This window comes from Fusarium tjaetaba (genome assembly GCF_013396195.1).
Source record: "Fusarium tjaetaba strain NRRL 66243 chromosome Unknown NRRL66243_c0000238, whole genome shotgun sequence".
Taxonomy (NCBI): Eukaryota; Fungi; Ascomycota; class Sordariomycetes; order Hypocreales; family Nectriaceae; genus Fusarium; species Fusarium tjaetaba.
Window position 1 is genome coordinate 95,467 of NW_023501434.1, and position 17,795 is coordinate 113,261.

General features: G+C 52.9%; 1 protein-coding gene across 1 annotated transcript; it reads left to right on the top strand.

The window, feature by feature from the left end:
- Positions 1-220: 220 nt before the first annotated feature.
- On the top strand, positions 221-17,576 carry FTJAE_10220 (non-ribosomal peptide synthetase; the record flags this gene model as incomplete). The annotated part of the gene is made up of 3 exons (XM_037343041.1): positions 221-1,684; positions 1,737-15,716; positions 15,765-17,576. 3 exons carry the CDS (start codon positions 221-223, stop codon positions 17,574-17,576), a joined length of 17,256 nt encoding a protein of 5,751 aa, XP_037202678.1.
- Positions 17,577-17,795: the final 219 nt, after the last annotated feature.

The window sequence follows — 17,795 nt, forward strand, 5'->3', positions numbered from 1 at the left end:
TCCTGCCGATAGCGCCGATCCTGATCCTGATCCTGAACTTTTGATCCTGTCAGCCCCTCCAGGCACTAACCACAAATCCCCGACCTCAACACCAATTACCTAAGCTCAATACCGTAGAATACAGCATCATATAGTTGAACAAGATTCTCAAGTAATGTAATTTTCGTAAACGCAATCATTATACCCCAAAATACCCTCTTCTCAATTTCTTACCGCAGCAATGGCTCTCACCGACGCTATGCAGGATATCCTGCACCTTGAACTCGCCAATGCGCTGCACATCAGCACTGAGGAACTAAACCTCGACCAATCATTCCTCGTGCAGGGTGGAGATTCCCTCTCTGCCGTTCAGTTCCTGAGTAAATGTCGTCTGCGCGGTATTCACATTGACATCGTGGATACGGTGCAGTGCAAGACACTTGCTGAGCTTGTTGAACGCATCATCTCCAAGCATGAGAGCAATCCACATAATCTCGACCGTGTTGGGAACAGTGACACGAGCACCTCCTCATCAAGCTCTGACGACGCTGCTTCTGCTACGGGGTCGGATAGCACTGATACTGTTCCCGATGCGCGGTTGAAGCAGCTGTCTCAAGACCCTGCGAGGCAGATTGAGAGTATCGGTCCTTGCTCGTCTATGCAGAATCGTATTCTTATCAGTCAAGCTGTTAACCCAGCTGCCTACCAATGCCGCTTTATTCTCAGGATCAAGTCGAGTGTACCAAACTCTTTGACTGCTTCACATATTGCGAATGCCTGGCCTCGCATTGTCGCACGCCATCCAAGTCTGCGAACGACTTTTCTTGAGAGTGAGACTCGTCAGTCAACATTTGACCAAGTTGTCTGGACAGAAGTCAACCCCAAAGTCACCATCCTCCAAGACGAAACCCAAGTCAAAGCCGACGGTATGCTTAATGCTTTTGAGAGCGGAAGCATTCCTCATCACATGTACATCTACGCTGCATCCTCTTCGGAACTCATCCTTCGACTTGAAGTCTCACACGCCGTCATCGACGGCCGCTCTGCAGATGTTCTCCTGTACGACCTCTGCGCAGCATACGAGAACCAACTCCCCGACACAAAAGCCATGCCGTACACAGACTTTGTGCGCATGGAAGAGGAGAGCTTTCAAGACGTTGAGCGCATCGCAGATTACTGGCAGAGTTACCTACGCGATGCTGAGGAGACGTATCTTGCAAGCAGTAACAAGCCAAAAGCTGGACTTCACACGCTTCAAGATCGCGTTGACATTCCCGCTGATGAAGCTCGTCGCTTCTGCGATGCTTACGGAGTTACCCTCGTTAGTGTCTGCCAGGTTGCCTGGAGTATCGTTCTTCGTCTCTTCGCCATGAAAGACGACGTTACTTTTTCCTATGTCAATTCAGGTAGACAGACTGATCTTCCTGGAATTGACGGAGCAATCGGTCTCTTCATTAGCAGTTTGTTACTGCGGGTCAAGTTCAAAGACGACCCTACAGTCCTGGACATGCTCAAGACTGTCACAGACGACGTGTTTCGAGGAATGGCACACGACAAAGTCCCGTTGATGGCGAAGGGAGCCAAGCTTCCTACGAGCCATAAGTGGGGAAATTCGATTCTTTCGTTCCGAAAGGAGTGGAAGCCCAAGTCTACTGGGCACAAGGAGCTCGAGATGAGCTTCTTACGAGGTGTCAGCCCTACAGACGTAAGTTCCTGACCTCTCTCCTCATTCGTCAGAAAGTGCTAACATGCGACAGTATGATCACTCCATCAACGTTGAGATCGGCGAAGGTGGTATCGCAGTTGACTACGACATCTGGACATCAACCACCTCCCAAGCAGACGCCTCCAAGATGCTAAACTGCTTCCTCGAGGCAATCCGCTTCATCATCGCCAACCCATCAGCCAAAGTCAATTCCTTCGACGGCATCTCCTCCAAAGACGCCCAGCACCTGCGCGACGTCAATGGTGAAGGTCGACAGCCTGTTGCTTCGTGTATACACACCCTCGTTCAAGAGGTTACAGACCGTCAGCCTGATGCCATGGCAGTGTATGCCTGGGATGGAACCATGACGTATAGAGAGCTTGATGCTGCGGCGAGTAGTCTTGCAGAGCATCTTATGAAGTTGCACATTGGACCGGAGGTTATGGTGGGCATTTGTATGGACAAGTCGCGGTGGGCGACTGTCTCTATGCTTGCTGTTCTGAAGTCTGGTGGAATTGTTCTTCCCCTTGGCGCAGACCAACCTCTCTCGCGTCTCCAAACTATCCTTACCGACACAAAAGCACCCATCATCCTCGTTGATAACGCTCAGCTCAATCGCCTAAAGGATCTCGGTCCTCAACAACTCATTGAGGTCAACGAATCCCTCTTCCAAACTCTCCCTTCCGCTTCTGGCTCCGCCTGTACCACTGTTTCCACAGATAACGCCGCTTGGGTCGTCTACACGTCCGGCAGCACTGGTACACCAAAGGGTGTCGTTCTCCAACACTCTGCGCTTTGCACAAGCATCACATCGCATGGAACTGCCTTTGGCGTCAAGGGTGCGCGCGTACTTCAATTCGCTTCTCACACATTCGACGTGACGATCCAAGAGGTCTTTACCACGTTATGTATGGGAGGCTGTGTCTGCGTACCTTCAGAAGACGATCGCGTCAACCATCTCCAAGCCTTCATCTCCTCTGCAAAAGTGGACTTCCTCTCACTAACCTCCACTGTCGCCGGTCTTCTCGACCCCTCCCAACTTCCACTGATCAAGACCGTCATCCTCATGGGCGAACCCGTCAAACCCGCTGTCCTCGATCTCTGGAAAGACCAAGCCTCCGTTCTTGAGTCCTACGCCCCATCTGAGTGCAGTATCTACGCTACTGTATCACCCCAGCCAATGAAGCACATATCTCAGGTCTCTGTTCTCGGCATTCCGCTAGCGAGTTGTTTCTGGGTCGTTGATCCTAAGAATTACAATCGTTTGTGTCCAATTGGCGCGCCAGGAGAACTCCTCATCGAAGGCCCGCTTCTTGCGAGGGGGTATTTGAACGATGAGGTCAAGACGAATAAGTCGTTTATCGTTGATCCCGAGTTTGTGGGCAAGTATGATCTTGGGAGGAGTAGACGGATGTACAAGACTGGTGATTTGGTGAGGCAGAATGATGATGGGTCTTATACGACGTTGGGGCGACAGGATACGCAGATCAAGATCCGTGGACAGAGAGTTGAGGTTGATGAGATTGAGTATCACATCACGCGTCATCCTTCTTCTATCCAGGCTGTTGTTCTGTACGTCCATGGTCAGCTTGTCGCTGCGTTTAGTCTTCCCAGCGATGGTGCTGCGTACAGTGGTGCAGCGTTGGATGGGGAGAATGCTGTGGACAAACCAGCTGCTATGCTCGTCGCTTCGGAAGTCCAGCTCTATTTGTCGCAGTATGTCCCTGACTACATGATCCCACGACTCTGGATCCCCATGGCGAGCTTGCCTATCAATTCATCTGGCAAAGCTGATCGACGTCGCATCTCGGAGTGGATCAAGAACCTGGACCTCTCTTCCTACTCTGACCTCGAGCACCAAGTCGAAGATGGTCTTCATGTCACTTCCACCGAACGACAGCTCCGAGAAATCTGGAGCAACGTCTTAAACAAGCCCATTAATCACATCAGCTACCGCCGCTCATTCCTCTCTCTCGGAGGCGACTCCATCACAGCGATGCAAGTCGTGTCAGCCTGTCGCAAACAAGGCCTCATCGTAACAGTGCGCCAAATCCTCCAGAGCCCAGCTATCTCTGAACTCGCGCTACGAGTCAAAGAGGCGAGCGATAAATTGGGCGACGAGCAATTGCCCATTGAGATCCCAGATGAGCCATTTGATCTCTCACCCGCGCAGAAGATGTTCTTCCAAGACATTGCGCCCTCAGGTCTTCGGGCAGATGGACCTCATCGCTTCAACCAGAGCGTGTGCTTCCGCGTTCCGCAGAGCGTCGCGCCGAATACAGTTGCTCGTGCGATTGAAGCCATAGTCACTAAACATGCTATGCTTCGCGCGCGCTTCCAGACTGATACAGACAGTCAGGGCTGGCAGCAGCGCGTTGAGAAGCAGATCATGGGATCGTACCGCTTCCAGACTCACAAGGTGGCCGACGATGCCGCGACAGAGGACATTATCCGTCATTCGCAAGGATCCTTGGATCTTGAGTACGGACCTGTTTTCGCTGTTGACGTGTTTGAGATGGAGGATGCTCAGTTGATCAATTTGACTGCGCATCATCTTGTAATTGATCTCATGTCTTGGAGAATCCTCGCAGCTGATCTTGAGCATTTCCTGCGCTTTGAGACGCTGCAGCCTTCTTTGTCGCTGCCTTTCCCAACTTGGTCCAAGGCTCTTATGATCCAGGCTAAGACTGTTGCAGCGCCTGATGAGAGCGACGTTGGGTCCTGGTCTTACTGGAGCCTTGAGTCTGGTTCCTTCGTTCGTGAAGACCAGGTCATTGAGAAGCTGGCAATTGATGCGGATGTCAGCGCTCAATTGCTAGGTCCCGCGAATGAGTCTTTGCAAACTGGTGTCACAGACATTCTTCTCGCTGCTCTGCATCAATCCTTCGGGGACGTCTTCACCGATCGATCTACCCCAACAATCCATGTTGAAGGTCATGGTAGAGATGCAGGCGGTGATGTCTCCGAGACCGTCGGCTGGTTCACAACCGTGACTCCCCTCAAAGTCACAACCACCAACACTGGCTTCATCCCCATCCTCCAACAAGTCAAGGACTTCCGCAAACTCAACGCCGACGCAACCGCCCTCGACTTCGCAGCAAAATATAAATCTTCCTCTTCTCCCCAGAATCTCATCGAGATCCTCTTCAACTACCACGGCCAATTCCAACAACTCGATCGCGCAGACGGTCTTCTCAGCATTCACAAACTTCACTCCTCCGAGACTTCCATCGGCGACAAAGTCCGACAACAAGCCGCCATCACAATCGAAGTCTCCGTCGAATCTGGCCGTATTTGTATCAGTGTAGGTTTCAGCCGTCGCACACCCAAGGGCAATGATGTACGACGATGGTTACAGCGCTATGGAGAGGTCATCACCTCTGCGGTAAGTGAACTAATGAGTACAGAACGAACGGCCACAGCGAGCGATTATCCGCTTTCGCGATTGAGCAGCAATGATCTTGTTGCGCTGAAGAAGCATATTCTTGAACCGACGGGCATCAGCTGGGATGCTGTTGAGGATATTCTGCCTTGTTCGTCTACGCAGCAGGGTATTTTCATCAGTCAGTTGAAGTCGCCAACTACCTACCGATTGAGACAGACATGTCGCGTTGTGCCCACTGGCTCTCAGGGTGTTGATGTCAAGAGACTTGGAGATGCCTGGCGACAAGTTATTAGCAATCACTCTATCATGCGCACCATCTTCACCATGGTTCCCTTCAACGACAGGTTCTACCAAGTCGTTCTCAAGTCCGTTGAGCCTGACATTCGACTTATCACTTGCTCTTCCGAGACAGAGGTTCAAGAGTGTATTGCGAGCCATGCGCTTATGGAGGATCATCTCGGTCGACCATCGCATCGCTTCTTGGTCATCTCAACAGAAGATGGCCACGTCTACGGACACTTTGAGATCAGCCATGCACTCGTTGACGCGTCATCCGTTCAACTCCTCGTCAACACCCTCCTCCAAGCCTACGAAGGCGCTGCGACTATTTCTGGCTCCGACTACGGAACTTACATCTCGTTCCTTGAGCAAGGCTCTGAGGAAGACGACCTGCGCTACTGGGAGAAGCGTCTTGCAACCGTGGAACCCTGCCAGCTCCAACTCGGCGAGGATCTCACTTCTTCTGAAGACGCGGGCCATTCTGTGTCTACGGCTATGCAGGACATGACCACACTCCAGAAACTCTGCCAATCGAACGACATCACCCCCGCCAACGTCCTCCAGCTCGCGTGGGCTCTCGTCCTCTCCTCCCGCACACAGCTCGATGAAGTATGCTTCGGCTATCTCTCCAGCGGCCGAGATATTCCCATCGATGGGGCGGATACACTCGTTGGCCCGATGATCAACATGATCGTGTGCAACATTGCGCTAGACTATAGTCAAAGCTGTGTTGATGCGATGAAGGATATACAGGATCGCTTCCTTGATAGCTTTGAGCATCAGCGTGTTTCGTTGGCGACTATTCAGCATTCACTGTCGAGCTCACAACAATCCTTGTTTAACACGACTGTCTCGTACGTTCGAGCTCCAAACCTGAGTGGTGCTGCGCGTGGTATCCAGTCCATTTGTTTGGAGAGGATTGCAGCTGATGAGTCGACCGAGTATGACTTCAATCTCAGCATGTTGGAAACCGAGAGCGGCATCGACATCGCACTGCAGTACCTTCCCGGGGCAGCTTCCACGAAGACAGCCCAACGTCTTCTTAATCACCTCAAGCATGTTGTCCAGGTTCTCAGCACCAGCGAGACTACATCGCTCCTCGGCGACCTTGACCTTGTCCCCGCAGAAGACAAGCAGCTCATAACCGCCATCAACCGCGAGATTCCGAAGTCCCTTGACTCTTGCGTCCATCTCCTCGTCCAAGAAATGACCAACCGCCAACCCAACGCTCTCGCCTTCCACGCATGGGACGGATCAATGACCTATCGCGAGCTCGACCTAGCAGCCAGCACTCTAGCCAAACATCTCGTGGCAAATCTCAACGTTGGTCCGGAAGTCATGGTCGGTATCTGCATGGACAAGTCCATCTGGGCAGCTATGTCCATGCTCGCAGTCCTCAAAGCAGGCGGTGCCGTTCTACCCCTAGGAGTCCAACAGCCTCTATCCCGCCTTCAGACCATCCTCAAAGATACACAAGCTTCCGTTATCCTCGTTGATGCGAAGCAGAAGGCTCGTCTGGGTGGTGTTGACTCAGAGCTCATTCAAGTCAATCGCCAGTTCATGGATGGTCTTGTCCCCGCTGAATTCGGGCTCTCCAATCCCGCTGTGCAACCTGATAATGCGGCTTGGGTAGTGTACACTTCTGGAAGCACTGGTGTGCCGAAGGGTGTTGTGTTGCAGCACTATGCGCTGTGTACTAGCATGCGCTCTCACGGTGCGGCATTCAATCTTGTCCCGTCGTCTCGGGTGCTGCAGTTCGCTGCATACACTTTTGATGTTACTATCCAAGAGACGTTTACGACGCTTTACTACGGAGGTTGTGTCTGCATCCCATCAGAGGAAGAACGCCTCAATGATCTGGAGGGATGCATCGTGTCAATGGACGTCAACTTCGTCTCCCTCACCTCAACAGTCGCTGGTCTATTGTCCCCGTCCAAGATGCCGCTAGTCAAGACCCTCATCCTCATCGGCGAGCCAGTCAAACCTTCGGTCTTGGATCTCTGGATGCCACAGGCAGCATGCTTAGATGCATACGGACCATCCGAGTGCAGTATCCAGAGCGCCATCTCCCCCGAACCAATGACAGATCGTCGTCAGGCCATGATCTTGGGTACGCCGTTAGAGTCATGCCGTTTCTGGGTCGTCGACTACCGCGACTATAATAAGCTGTGTCCCGTTGGTGTACCTGGTGAACTCCTCATTGAAGGTCCTCACCTCGCACGCGAATATCTCAACGACGCCACCAAGACCGCCAACTCTTTCATCACCGACCCTGCCTTCCTTGCTGATCTGGGTCTTGATGCTACTGGTCGTCGTATGTATCGCGCCGGTGACTTGGTTCGACAGAACGACGATGGTACATACTCCAACTTGGGCCGACGCGATCAGCAGATCAAGATTCGTGGCAAGCGTGTTGAAGTCGGCGAGATTGAGTATCACATCTCACGTCATTCCTCTGGCATTCGCGCCTGTGTCGTCTTTACTACTAGAGGGTCTACCGATGGTCAGCTCGTCACTGCCTTTAGTGTTCCTCACGATGACAAGGCTGCGCACGATGAGACAGCCTACAACGGCATCGCAGGCCGTGATGGGATCGACACAACAGCTGCACTGCTCCTCGCATCCGAGATCCAGATGTATCTCTCCCAGCATATCCCCGACTACATGATTCCTCGTCTTTGGATCCCAATGACTACACTACCTATCAACTCCTCCGGCAAAGCTGATCGCCGGGCTGTAACGGAGTGGATCAGCACTCTCAGCCCAACAGAGCTAGCTTCATACTCTGAGCTTGAGAGCGCTGCTGAAGAAGCGAATCTCAACGTTACGCCTACAGAACAAAAGCTTCGCGAGATCTGGAGCGCTGTTCTCAACGTTCCGAATGTCAGCTACAGACGATCCTTCATGTCATTGGGTGGTGACTCCATCACCGCTATGCAAGTCGTCTCTGCGTGCCGTGAGATCGGTCTTGTCGTTACCGTTCGCGACATTCTTCAGAGCCCTGCGATATCAGACCTTGCGACGCGCGTCAAGGCTAGTGATGGTGAGGTCTTCTCCGCTGAGATACCTGATGGACCATTTGAGCTGTCACCTGCTCAGAAGATGTTCTTTGAGGACATTGCGCCCGATGGACTTAAGTCAGAAGGCGCTTATCGGTTCAATCAGAGCGTTTGCTTCCGTCTTCAATCTGCGGGCGTCAGTGAGGAAGCTGTCGCCAAGGCTATTGAGGCTGTTGTGACAAAGCATGCTATGCTTCGCTCTCGCTTTGCGTCGCAAGAACATGGATACCAGCAGTGGATTGAGAAGCACGTCCCCGGTTCATACAGGTTCAAATCTCACAACGCCGACGATGACACCGCTGTGCAGGCCATCATGCTCGAGTCACAGAGCACCCTCGATCTCGAACACGGCCCTGTCTTCGCAGCAGAGTTCATCCAGACTCCCGATCGCCAACTTCTCTTCCTGACAGCTCACCATCTCGTCATCGATCTCATGTCATGGCGTATCATCGCCAAGGACTTGGAGCAGATTCTGCAGGGTGGCTCTATGATTACCTCGCAGTCTCTTCCTTTCCCGACGTGGAGTAACGCTGTGCTACAGCAGGCCCAGTCACTTGACCATGTCACTGAGGCTGATACCTCGGCTTCGTGGTCTTACTGGGGTCTTCAACCGGGCGAGTACATCACCGAAGATCAGGTCTTTGAGACTGCTCAATTGGACGAGCAGGTTACTTCTCAACTTCTTGGTCCCGCCAACGAGCCTCTACGCTCTGGCGTTGCAGATACCCTCCTCGCCGCCCTCTCCACCTCATTCCGTCACTCTTTCACCGATCGCTCTGGTCCCTCAATCTTCATCGAAGGCCACGGTCGCGATACCCAAGCCCTGGACATCAACTACGATCTCTCCGACACTGTCGGTTGGTTCACAACCGTCACGCCCCTCAACATCTCTGACGACAGCACCTTCATCTCCACCCTTCGCCAAGTCAAGGATGTTCGCAAACTCAACTCCGGTCGTGAAGTCCTCGACTTTGCAGCCCAGCGCTCTAGACCAATTGAAGTTCTCTTTAATTACCACGGTCAATTCCAGCAACTTCAGCGCTCAGACGGTCTCCTCACTCTTGACAAGCTTCATCAATCTGTTGGACAACTCGATGCTTCTGTTGGTGGGAAGGTCCGTCAACATGCTGCTCTCAGTGTTGAGGTGTCGATTGACGATGCGGGCAAGACTCACCTCATGGTTGGCTATCCACGACAAAGTCCCAAGAGTCAGGCCATTCGCGATTGGCTTGGGGAGTATGCCCTTGCCATCACTCGGGGTGTTGAGGAGCTGGTCGGAGCTGAGCCGATGTGCACGATCAGTGACTTCCCTCTCGCTCAATTGACCAACGATGATCTCGACACGCTGTATCAATACTGTCTCACACCAGGTTCTATCTCGTGGGCCAATGTTGAGAACGTTCTTCCATGCTCGCCGATCCAACAGGGTATTCTTCTCAGTCAATTGAGGGCACCATCACGCTACCGTCTCAAACAGACCTGTCGCATCCTCCCTGCCGATCCATCATCACCAGTTGACATTGCGCGGCTCGCAAATGCCTGGCGCCAAGTCGTGGGACAGCACTCCATCATGCGAACCATCTTCACTGGAGCTTTGTCACACCACGATCGCTTCTACCAAGTCGTTCTCAAGGCGCTTGAAGCTGACATTCAGATCATTGAGCCATGTTCTAGCTATGAGGAAGTCCAGCGCTTCATCAAGCATCACGCTCTACTTCACGACCCCGTTGGCCGTCCTTCACACCGCTTCCTCATCATTCCTACAGTCGATGGTCATGTTTTCGGTCACTTCGAGATCAGCCACGCTCTCGTTGATGCTTCTTCTGTCCAACTCCTCGTAAATGACCTTCTCGAAGCTTATGAGTCTCTTTCCCCAACCAAGACATCGATCTCACTGTCGCGCAACTCCGACTACGGCAGCTACGTCTCCTTCCTCGAACAACACCGTCACTCCGAACAAGAAGATCTCCAATACTGGAAAGATCTTCTCGAGACTGCAGAGCCATGCCATCTCCAACTCGGCCAACAGCACCACGACACTTCAGAAATGGAGACAGGCCACGCCGTCACAGCTCACATCCCCGACATCTCTGTCCTTCGCGACATGTGTCGCAACTACAACGTCACCGCCGCAAACGTAGCTCAATTAGCTTGGGCTTTGGTGCTAGCTTCTCGCGTGGAATTGAACCAGATTTGCTTCGGATATCTTTCCAGCGGTCGCGACATTCCCATCGATGGGGTTGAGAGGCTCGTCGGACCTATGATCAACATGATGATCTGTTATGTGCAATTGGACTACACCTCTACGACTGTCGATGTCATCCGACAGATTCAAGACCGTTTCTTCAAAGGTTTTGATCACCAGCGTGCTTCTCTAGCCTCAATCCAGCACTCTCTTCAAGGGACACAGCAGCAAACGCTCTTCAACACCACTGTTTCATACACCCGCGCACTTAACATGGACGGCGCGACAGAGAATAACTCTATCAAGCTTGAGCGCGCTTCGGCCGATGAATCAACTGAGTATGACTTCAACCTAAGCATCCTCGAGAATGATCAGAGCCTCGATCTTGTTCTTCAATACATCCCCGGTGTTGCAAGCCACGAAGTCGCCCAGCGTCTGCTCAACCAGCTCAAGCATGTCATCCAAGTCCTCAGCCAGCACACAACCTCTACCCTCGCTGATCTAGACCTCGTCCCAACGGAGGAGAAGCACGCTATCGTCGCTAAGAACAGAGACGTTCCCAAACCCGTGGCTTCAACCATCCACGCTCTGTTCCACGAGGTTTATGAGCGTCGACCAGAGGAGATGGCCGTCTACGCATGGGACGGCAACATGACCTTCCGACAATTAGAAGTCGCTGCTGGCAATCTCGCCGGCTATCTGATGGACCTTGGTGTCGGGCCTGAGATCATGGTCGGTATCTGCATGGATAAATCCCGCTGGGCCGTCGTCGCTATGTTAGCCGTGCTCAAAGCAGGTGGTGTCGTCCTCCCCATGGGGGTGCAGCAGCCATTACCCCGAGTCCAGACTATCATCGCAGACACCAAAGCCCCAATCATCCTAGTCGACGATAAACAACTATCGCGTCTCGCAGAAACAGGTCCTCGTCTCATCAAAGTCGACGCCGCACTCCAAGACACCCTCAAGCCCAGCACAAGAGTCTGCTCTAGCGTCACAACCGACAACGCAGCTTGGGTAGTCTATACCTCGGGAAGTACAGGAACACCCAAGGGCGTCGTTCTTCAGCACTCAGCTTTATGTTCTAGTATCCGCTCGCACGGCGACGCGTTCGGTGTACGTGATGGATCGAGGGTTCTTCAATTCGCGTCGCATACCTTTGACGTGACGATTCAAGAAGTTTTCACGACGCTGTGCCAGGGCGGATGTACTTGCATTCCCTCTGAAGACGAGCGCATCAATCAGTTACAGTCCTTCATCGTAAAAGCAGAGGTCAACTTCTTATCTCTCACCTCGACGGTCGCAGGGCTGTTAGACCCCGCGCAGCTCCCGCTCGTCAAAACAGTTATTCTCATGGGAGAGCCCGTCAAGCCAGCAGTCATGGACTTGTGGAAAGACCAAGCTATCGTGTTGGAGTCATATGCGCCCTCAGAATGTTCCATCTACGCGACTGTTTCACCAAGACCCATGAGGCACATCAGCCAAGTTCCTGTGCTGGGTATCCCACTCGCAAGCTGCTTCTGGGTCGTCGATCCAAAGGACTTCAACCGTCTTGTGCCCATCGGTGCACCTGGTGAGTTACTCATCGAGGGACCACTGTTAGCACGCGGTTATCTCGGCGACGAAGAGAAGACTGCGAAATCCTTCCTGATTGACCCTGACTTCACCAAGCATCATGGTCTTCAGCCTGGAAGAAGGATGTACCGAACAGGCGATCTCGTCCGTCAAAACAGCGACGGTTCGTATACCACGCTAGGACGCAGAGACACACAGATCAAGATCCGTGGTCAACGTGTCGAATTTGGGGAGATTGAATACTGGGTTGTGCGCTCAGCACCTGAGATCACTCAAGCGGCTGTCATGCTACTCGATGGCCCTGTCGGTCAATCTTCAGTGCTGGCTGTAGCGCTGGAAATTGCTGATGGCGGGGAAAACAGCGCTGTGGATAACAATCTACAGGGCTTGTCGCCGGCTGATTTACTGGAGCCTACCATCGCCATGCGAGAGTCATTTGAGGAAGTCCGAGGCCATCTCATATCTGTTCTACCACGATACATGGTCCCTGATATCTTCATCCCCATGTCTCGACTACCTCTCAACTCTTCTGGAAAACTTGATCGTCGCGCGATTGACCTGTTCCTGAAGGGCATGAAGCCAGAAGAGCTCGACATTTACCGCCCCAACGCAGCGGCAAAGGCAGATGTATCTACCGAGACCGAACGACAGCTCCAACACCTCTGGGCCAGCGTTCTCGGAAGACCAGCCAATACCGTCGGAGCCAAGGACAGTTTCTTCCACCTCGGCGGCGACTCCATCACCGCGATGCGTCTCGTCGAAGCATCCCGCAGCACAAACATGCTACTCCGCGTCGCCGACGTCTTCGAACACCCTCGTCTCTCCGAACTCGCTAGCATTCTAGATGCACGAATGGCTGAAGGACACGACCAATCATCGCTGGCGTCAATCCCGGCGCCGTTTTCTCTCTGGCCCGAATACGGCGCCGAGAAAGGAGTGGGTCTCCGGGCCGAGATTGCGGAGCGGTGCGGTGTCATGGCGGAGCAGATTGAGGATGTTTATCCGTGCACGCCACTTCAAGAGGGATTGCTTATCGCGACTGCTCGGCAACCGAGTGCGTATGTCAGCCGAAGAATCTTTTCTTTGAGCGATGAGATCAATGTGGCGAGATTGCAGGCTGCTTGGCAGAAGATGGCTGAGGCGGCGCCCGTTTTGCGAACTCGTATCCTTCTGGGTCTTGCCTCTGGTTCAGTGCAAGTTGTTGTCAACGAACCACTAGAATGGCACACTGCCTCTTCACTGGAAGAGTACATCGACCACGATAGTGCATTGAGCATGGCCGAAAGCAAACCCCTCATGCGCTTTGGTCTCGTCGAGTCCAACGGCGAGCGTCTTCTCGTGTGGACAGCTCATCACAGCGTCTACGACGGCTGGAGCTTAACAATGATGTACCGCCAAGTCTCCAACATGTACTGGCACGACGCGACACCACTCTCAGCGCCCTACACACCTTTCATCGCCTATCTCGGCCAGGCTGATGCTACACAAGCAGCGAGCTATTGGCGCGAGCAGCTTCAGGGTAACCCCACTGCATTCCCTGCTCTGCCCTCTGTGCGATACCAGCCTCAGCCGCGACAGAAGATTGTGCAGAGCCTTGACTTTGTGAGACAAGGAAAGTCAGAGGTTTCGCTGTCGAATTTATTGCGTGCTGCTTGGGCGCTTATGGTTGCGAAGTATTCGGGTAGTAATGATGTTGTGTTTGCTGTGACGCTTTCGGGACGGAATGCACCTGTTCATGGGATCACGGAGATGCTTGCGCCGACTATCACTACTGTTCCTGTGAGGGTGCGCATCAATTCGTCCACTACCGCTCGGGAGTTCCTTCAAGAGGTGCAGCAACAGGCGACAGACATGATTCCATTCGAGCACACAGGTCTCCAACGCATCGCGGAACTTGTCCCCGATGCCGCCGCTGCCCTGGACATGCAGCACCTCTTCGTCGTTCAACCTGCTGCCGACAGCGACGATGCATCAGCCGAGTTCCCTGGTCTTGTGCACCGACAGGACATGTCTGAGCAATTCGATGACTACGCCCTCACCGTCGAGTGTAGCATCGGATCAAAGGGCATCTCGATTGAGTCCCGATTCGACGACGCAGTCATTTCGACCGCCCAGATGCAGCGCATGTTGCAGTCCTTCGCTCATATCGCTAGTCAATTGGAGCAAGCTGAGAGTGCATCGGAAGGCACAGCAATTTCCGACTTAGACACTCTAAGCCCTCAAGACCTGGATCGCATCCTCTCTGTCAATACCAGTCCCATCCCCAGCGTCGAGCGTTGTGTGCACGAGCTCATCTTCGACATGGTATCCCACCAACCAGACGCAACAGCCATCAGCGCATGGGACGGCACCCTCACCTATAAACAACTCAAGCATCTCTCCGGCAAGCTCTCCGACCATCTCGTCAGTCTTGGTGTCCGTCACGGCACCAGCGTCGGCGTGTGCATGGATAAATCTCAGTGGGCTGCTGTTTCGATGCTCGCCATTTTACGCGCCGGCGGTGTCGTCGTTCCACTGGGCGTCCAGCTCCCTCTTGGCCGTCTCAAGCTCATTATTGATGATGCAAAGGTCAGTGTTGTACTGGCTGATCAGAAGCAAACTGAACGGCTGGCTGGTCTGGGCCCCGAGACTTTTACTGTTGATGAGTCGCTGCGCAAGAGGGTTTCTTTCAGTGATGTTGGCATCCCAGATAAATGGTATACTCGCGTCACAGAGATCAACGTCAATCAGCCGGCCTGGATCGTGTATACTTCCGGCAGTACAGGTACACCAAAGGGCGTGGTCCTTACCCATGCTGGTATCTCGTCTAGTCTGAACAGTCAGAAGAAGGTCTTTGGTCTGAGCAAGATGTCTCGAGTGCTCCAATTCGCAGCGCATACCTTTGATGCTGCTATCCAAGAGATCTTCACCACTCTGTCTGCTGGAGGCTGTGTCTGTGTGCCTTCTGAGGATGAGAGGATGAGCGACCTGCAGCATTTCATCATTGAGAGGGCTGTCAATTTCCTGTCCATCACGCCCACGGTCGCTGAGCTACTCAAGCCATCTCAGCTACCTAACATCAACACAGTCGTGTTACTCGGTGAGCCTGTCAAGCCGTCAGTTCTCGACTTGTGGATGAACCACCACGCGGACATTATCGGTGGATACGGCCCAACTGAATGTTCCATCTACGCCATCGTGTCAGCGGCTCCATTCACAGACAGGAAGCAAGCCAACATCCTTGGCGCCCCTCTACCAAGCTGCCGTGTTTGGGTCGTCGAGCCCGATGATTACAACAAAATCTGCCCAATTGGCGCCCCGGGTGAGCTTCTCATTGAAGGACCCCAGGTCTCGCAAGGCTATTTGAACGACGCTGCCAAAACAGATGGCGCGTTTATCACAGATCCTGGCTTTACATCGCGTTACGGCTTGGGCAGCGGACATCGCATGTATCGCACAGGTGACTTGGTTCAACAGAATGATGATGGGACATACACCAATCTCGGTCGGCGAGATAGTCAGGTCAAGATTCGCGGTCAGAGGATTGAGTTGGGAGAGATTGAGTACTCGGTGGTACAATCGTCGGAGGATATTAGATCAGCTGCGGCTGTGTTTGTCAAGAGGGAGGATAGATCTACGATTGCAGTAGCGGTGGAAATTGCAGGGGAACAGGTTGGAGATGGAGTATTGGCTCCGTCAGAGACTTTACGAAAGGCGTCGGAGGAGATTCGTGTCAAGCTCGCCGAGGTTCTGCCTCAGTACATGATTCCCGATTTCTTTATTCCTATGGGTAAGTTGCCGGTCAATTCATCAGGCAAGCTTGACCGTCGGGCAATCAGATCGGTGTTGGAGGATATGGATGACGACAAATTGGAGGAGTATCGCCTTACGACAGGCGCTCAATTGGTTCCTGTCTCGACAGACATGGAGAAACAGGTTCAGCAGCTCTGGAGTCAAGTGCTCAGGCGACCTGCGGAGTCAATCGGCGCAAGCCACAACTTCTTCCACCTCAATGGAGATTCACTAGCTGCTATCCAGCTCGTCGCGGCTGCGAGGGCAGTTGATCTTAAGATGACTGTCGCCCAGATCTTCCAGAGCCCTGTCTTGAGAGATCTTGCCAGCCATCTCGAGCAAAATAGTCATCCTCACGATACGACAAGCCATCATGTTGAGGGAGTTGACGAAGCAACAGAAGCCGCGATCAAGGCTACTCTCCCAAGCCACTTCAGCGTTGAGAAGGTTCTCGAAACAACCGAGTTCCAATCCATTGTTCTTCATGAGCATACACAGGGTCGATGGCTCATGCACGCGACTATAACATATAACCAAAAAGTCGACAAGCAGCGCGTCCACTCAGCGCTCCAAACCACAGTCGCCAAGAACGAAATTCTCCGAACAGTCTTCACCCAGCAAGCTGGAAAACATTACCAAGCCATCCTAACCAACTTCGCGGTTCCCTTCCAAGAACACACTACGTCTGCAGACCTCCCTACCTTCTGCAAGTCTCTTGTACAAGATGATCAGAAGAATCATCTTGAGCTTCACGAACCTCCCTTCAAGACATGGTTCGTCCAAGGCGAGCACAAGGATAGTCTTGTGGTGAGGATCTCCCACGCGCAGTATGATGGGATGTCGCTGCCGATCTTCTTCCAGCAGCTTCAGGCGTGGGGTGAGCCAGATGTTGAGGTCGAGGCGCCAAGACAGATGTCGTATTACATTGATGCGTTGAGGGCCATTGATACGAAGCCCACGATGAAGTTCTGGGGTGACTTGCTGGAGGGCTCGAGTATGACTGGTCTACCTGGTGTTTCGCAAGCAAGCAAGGCTGTGTCGGGCTCTTATATCGTCAAGACGGTGCCATCGCCAAAGGTTGAAGGGTCGGGACTCACGGTGTCATCGTATCTCAAGGCCGCGTGGGCAATGGTCCTCGCCAAAGCAACCGGAACATCCGACGTCGTCTTCGCCCATCTTGTATCAGGCCGCTCCCTCCCAATCGACGACATCGAAAAGGTCAACGGTCCATGCGTAAACCTCATCCCCATCCGCGTCAACACCGCTCAACCCCACGGCACCATTCTTCACCAAGTCCACCAGCAGCACATCGCAGCTCTACCACACGAACATCTCGGCTGGGAGACTATTTTCCGCAAATGCACAAACTGGCCTACTTCCACAAAAGTGCCGCGCTTCTCTTCTATTCTACAGTATCAGAATCTGCCTGAGGCGCAGAAGAGCTTTGGCATGCATGGTGCTGAGTGTAGTGTTGACTATACTGTTGTGCCGCCTGATGTTACGGATGTTTGGGTTACGGTTGAGCCTAAGGGCGGTGAGATGAGTATTGTGGCGGGATACTCTGAGGAAGTTATTGCGAAGGAGGTGGTGGAGAGATTGATGGAGGATCTTTGTGCGGTGTTGAAGAGCATTGAGGCTTGAGAGTCATAGTGCACGATTTTCCTAGTGTTAGTGCTTTTATGTTGGAGTTTGGAGTCTGGAGTTGGCTTTGGTGCTATTTCTTGACCTTAAAATTGGACTTGCTAGGCTTTCATAGAAATTAGTTATCTTTCTTCTCTTCAATAATGCACTTGGAGAATATTTATATCATTTAGTTCGTCTGTGGCTGGATGATCGCGCCTCACAGCAGCCCTATGCCCC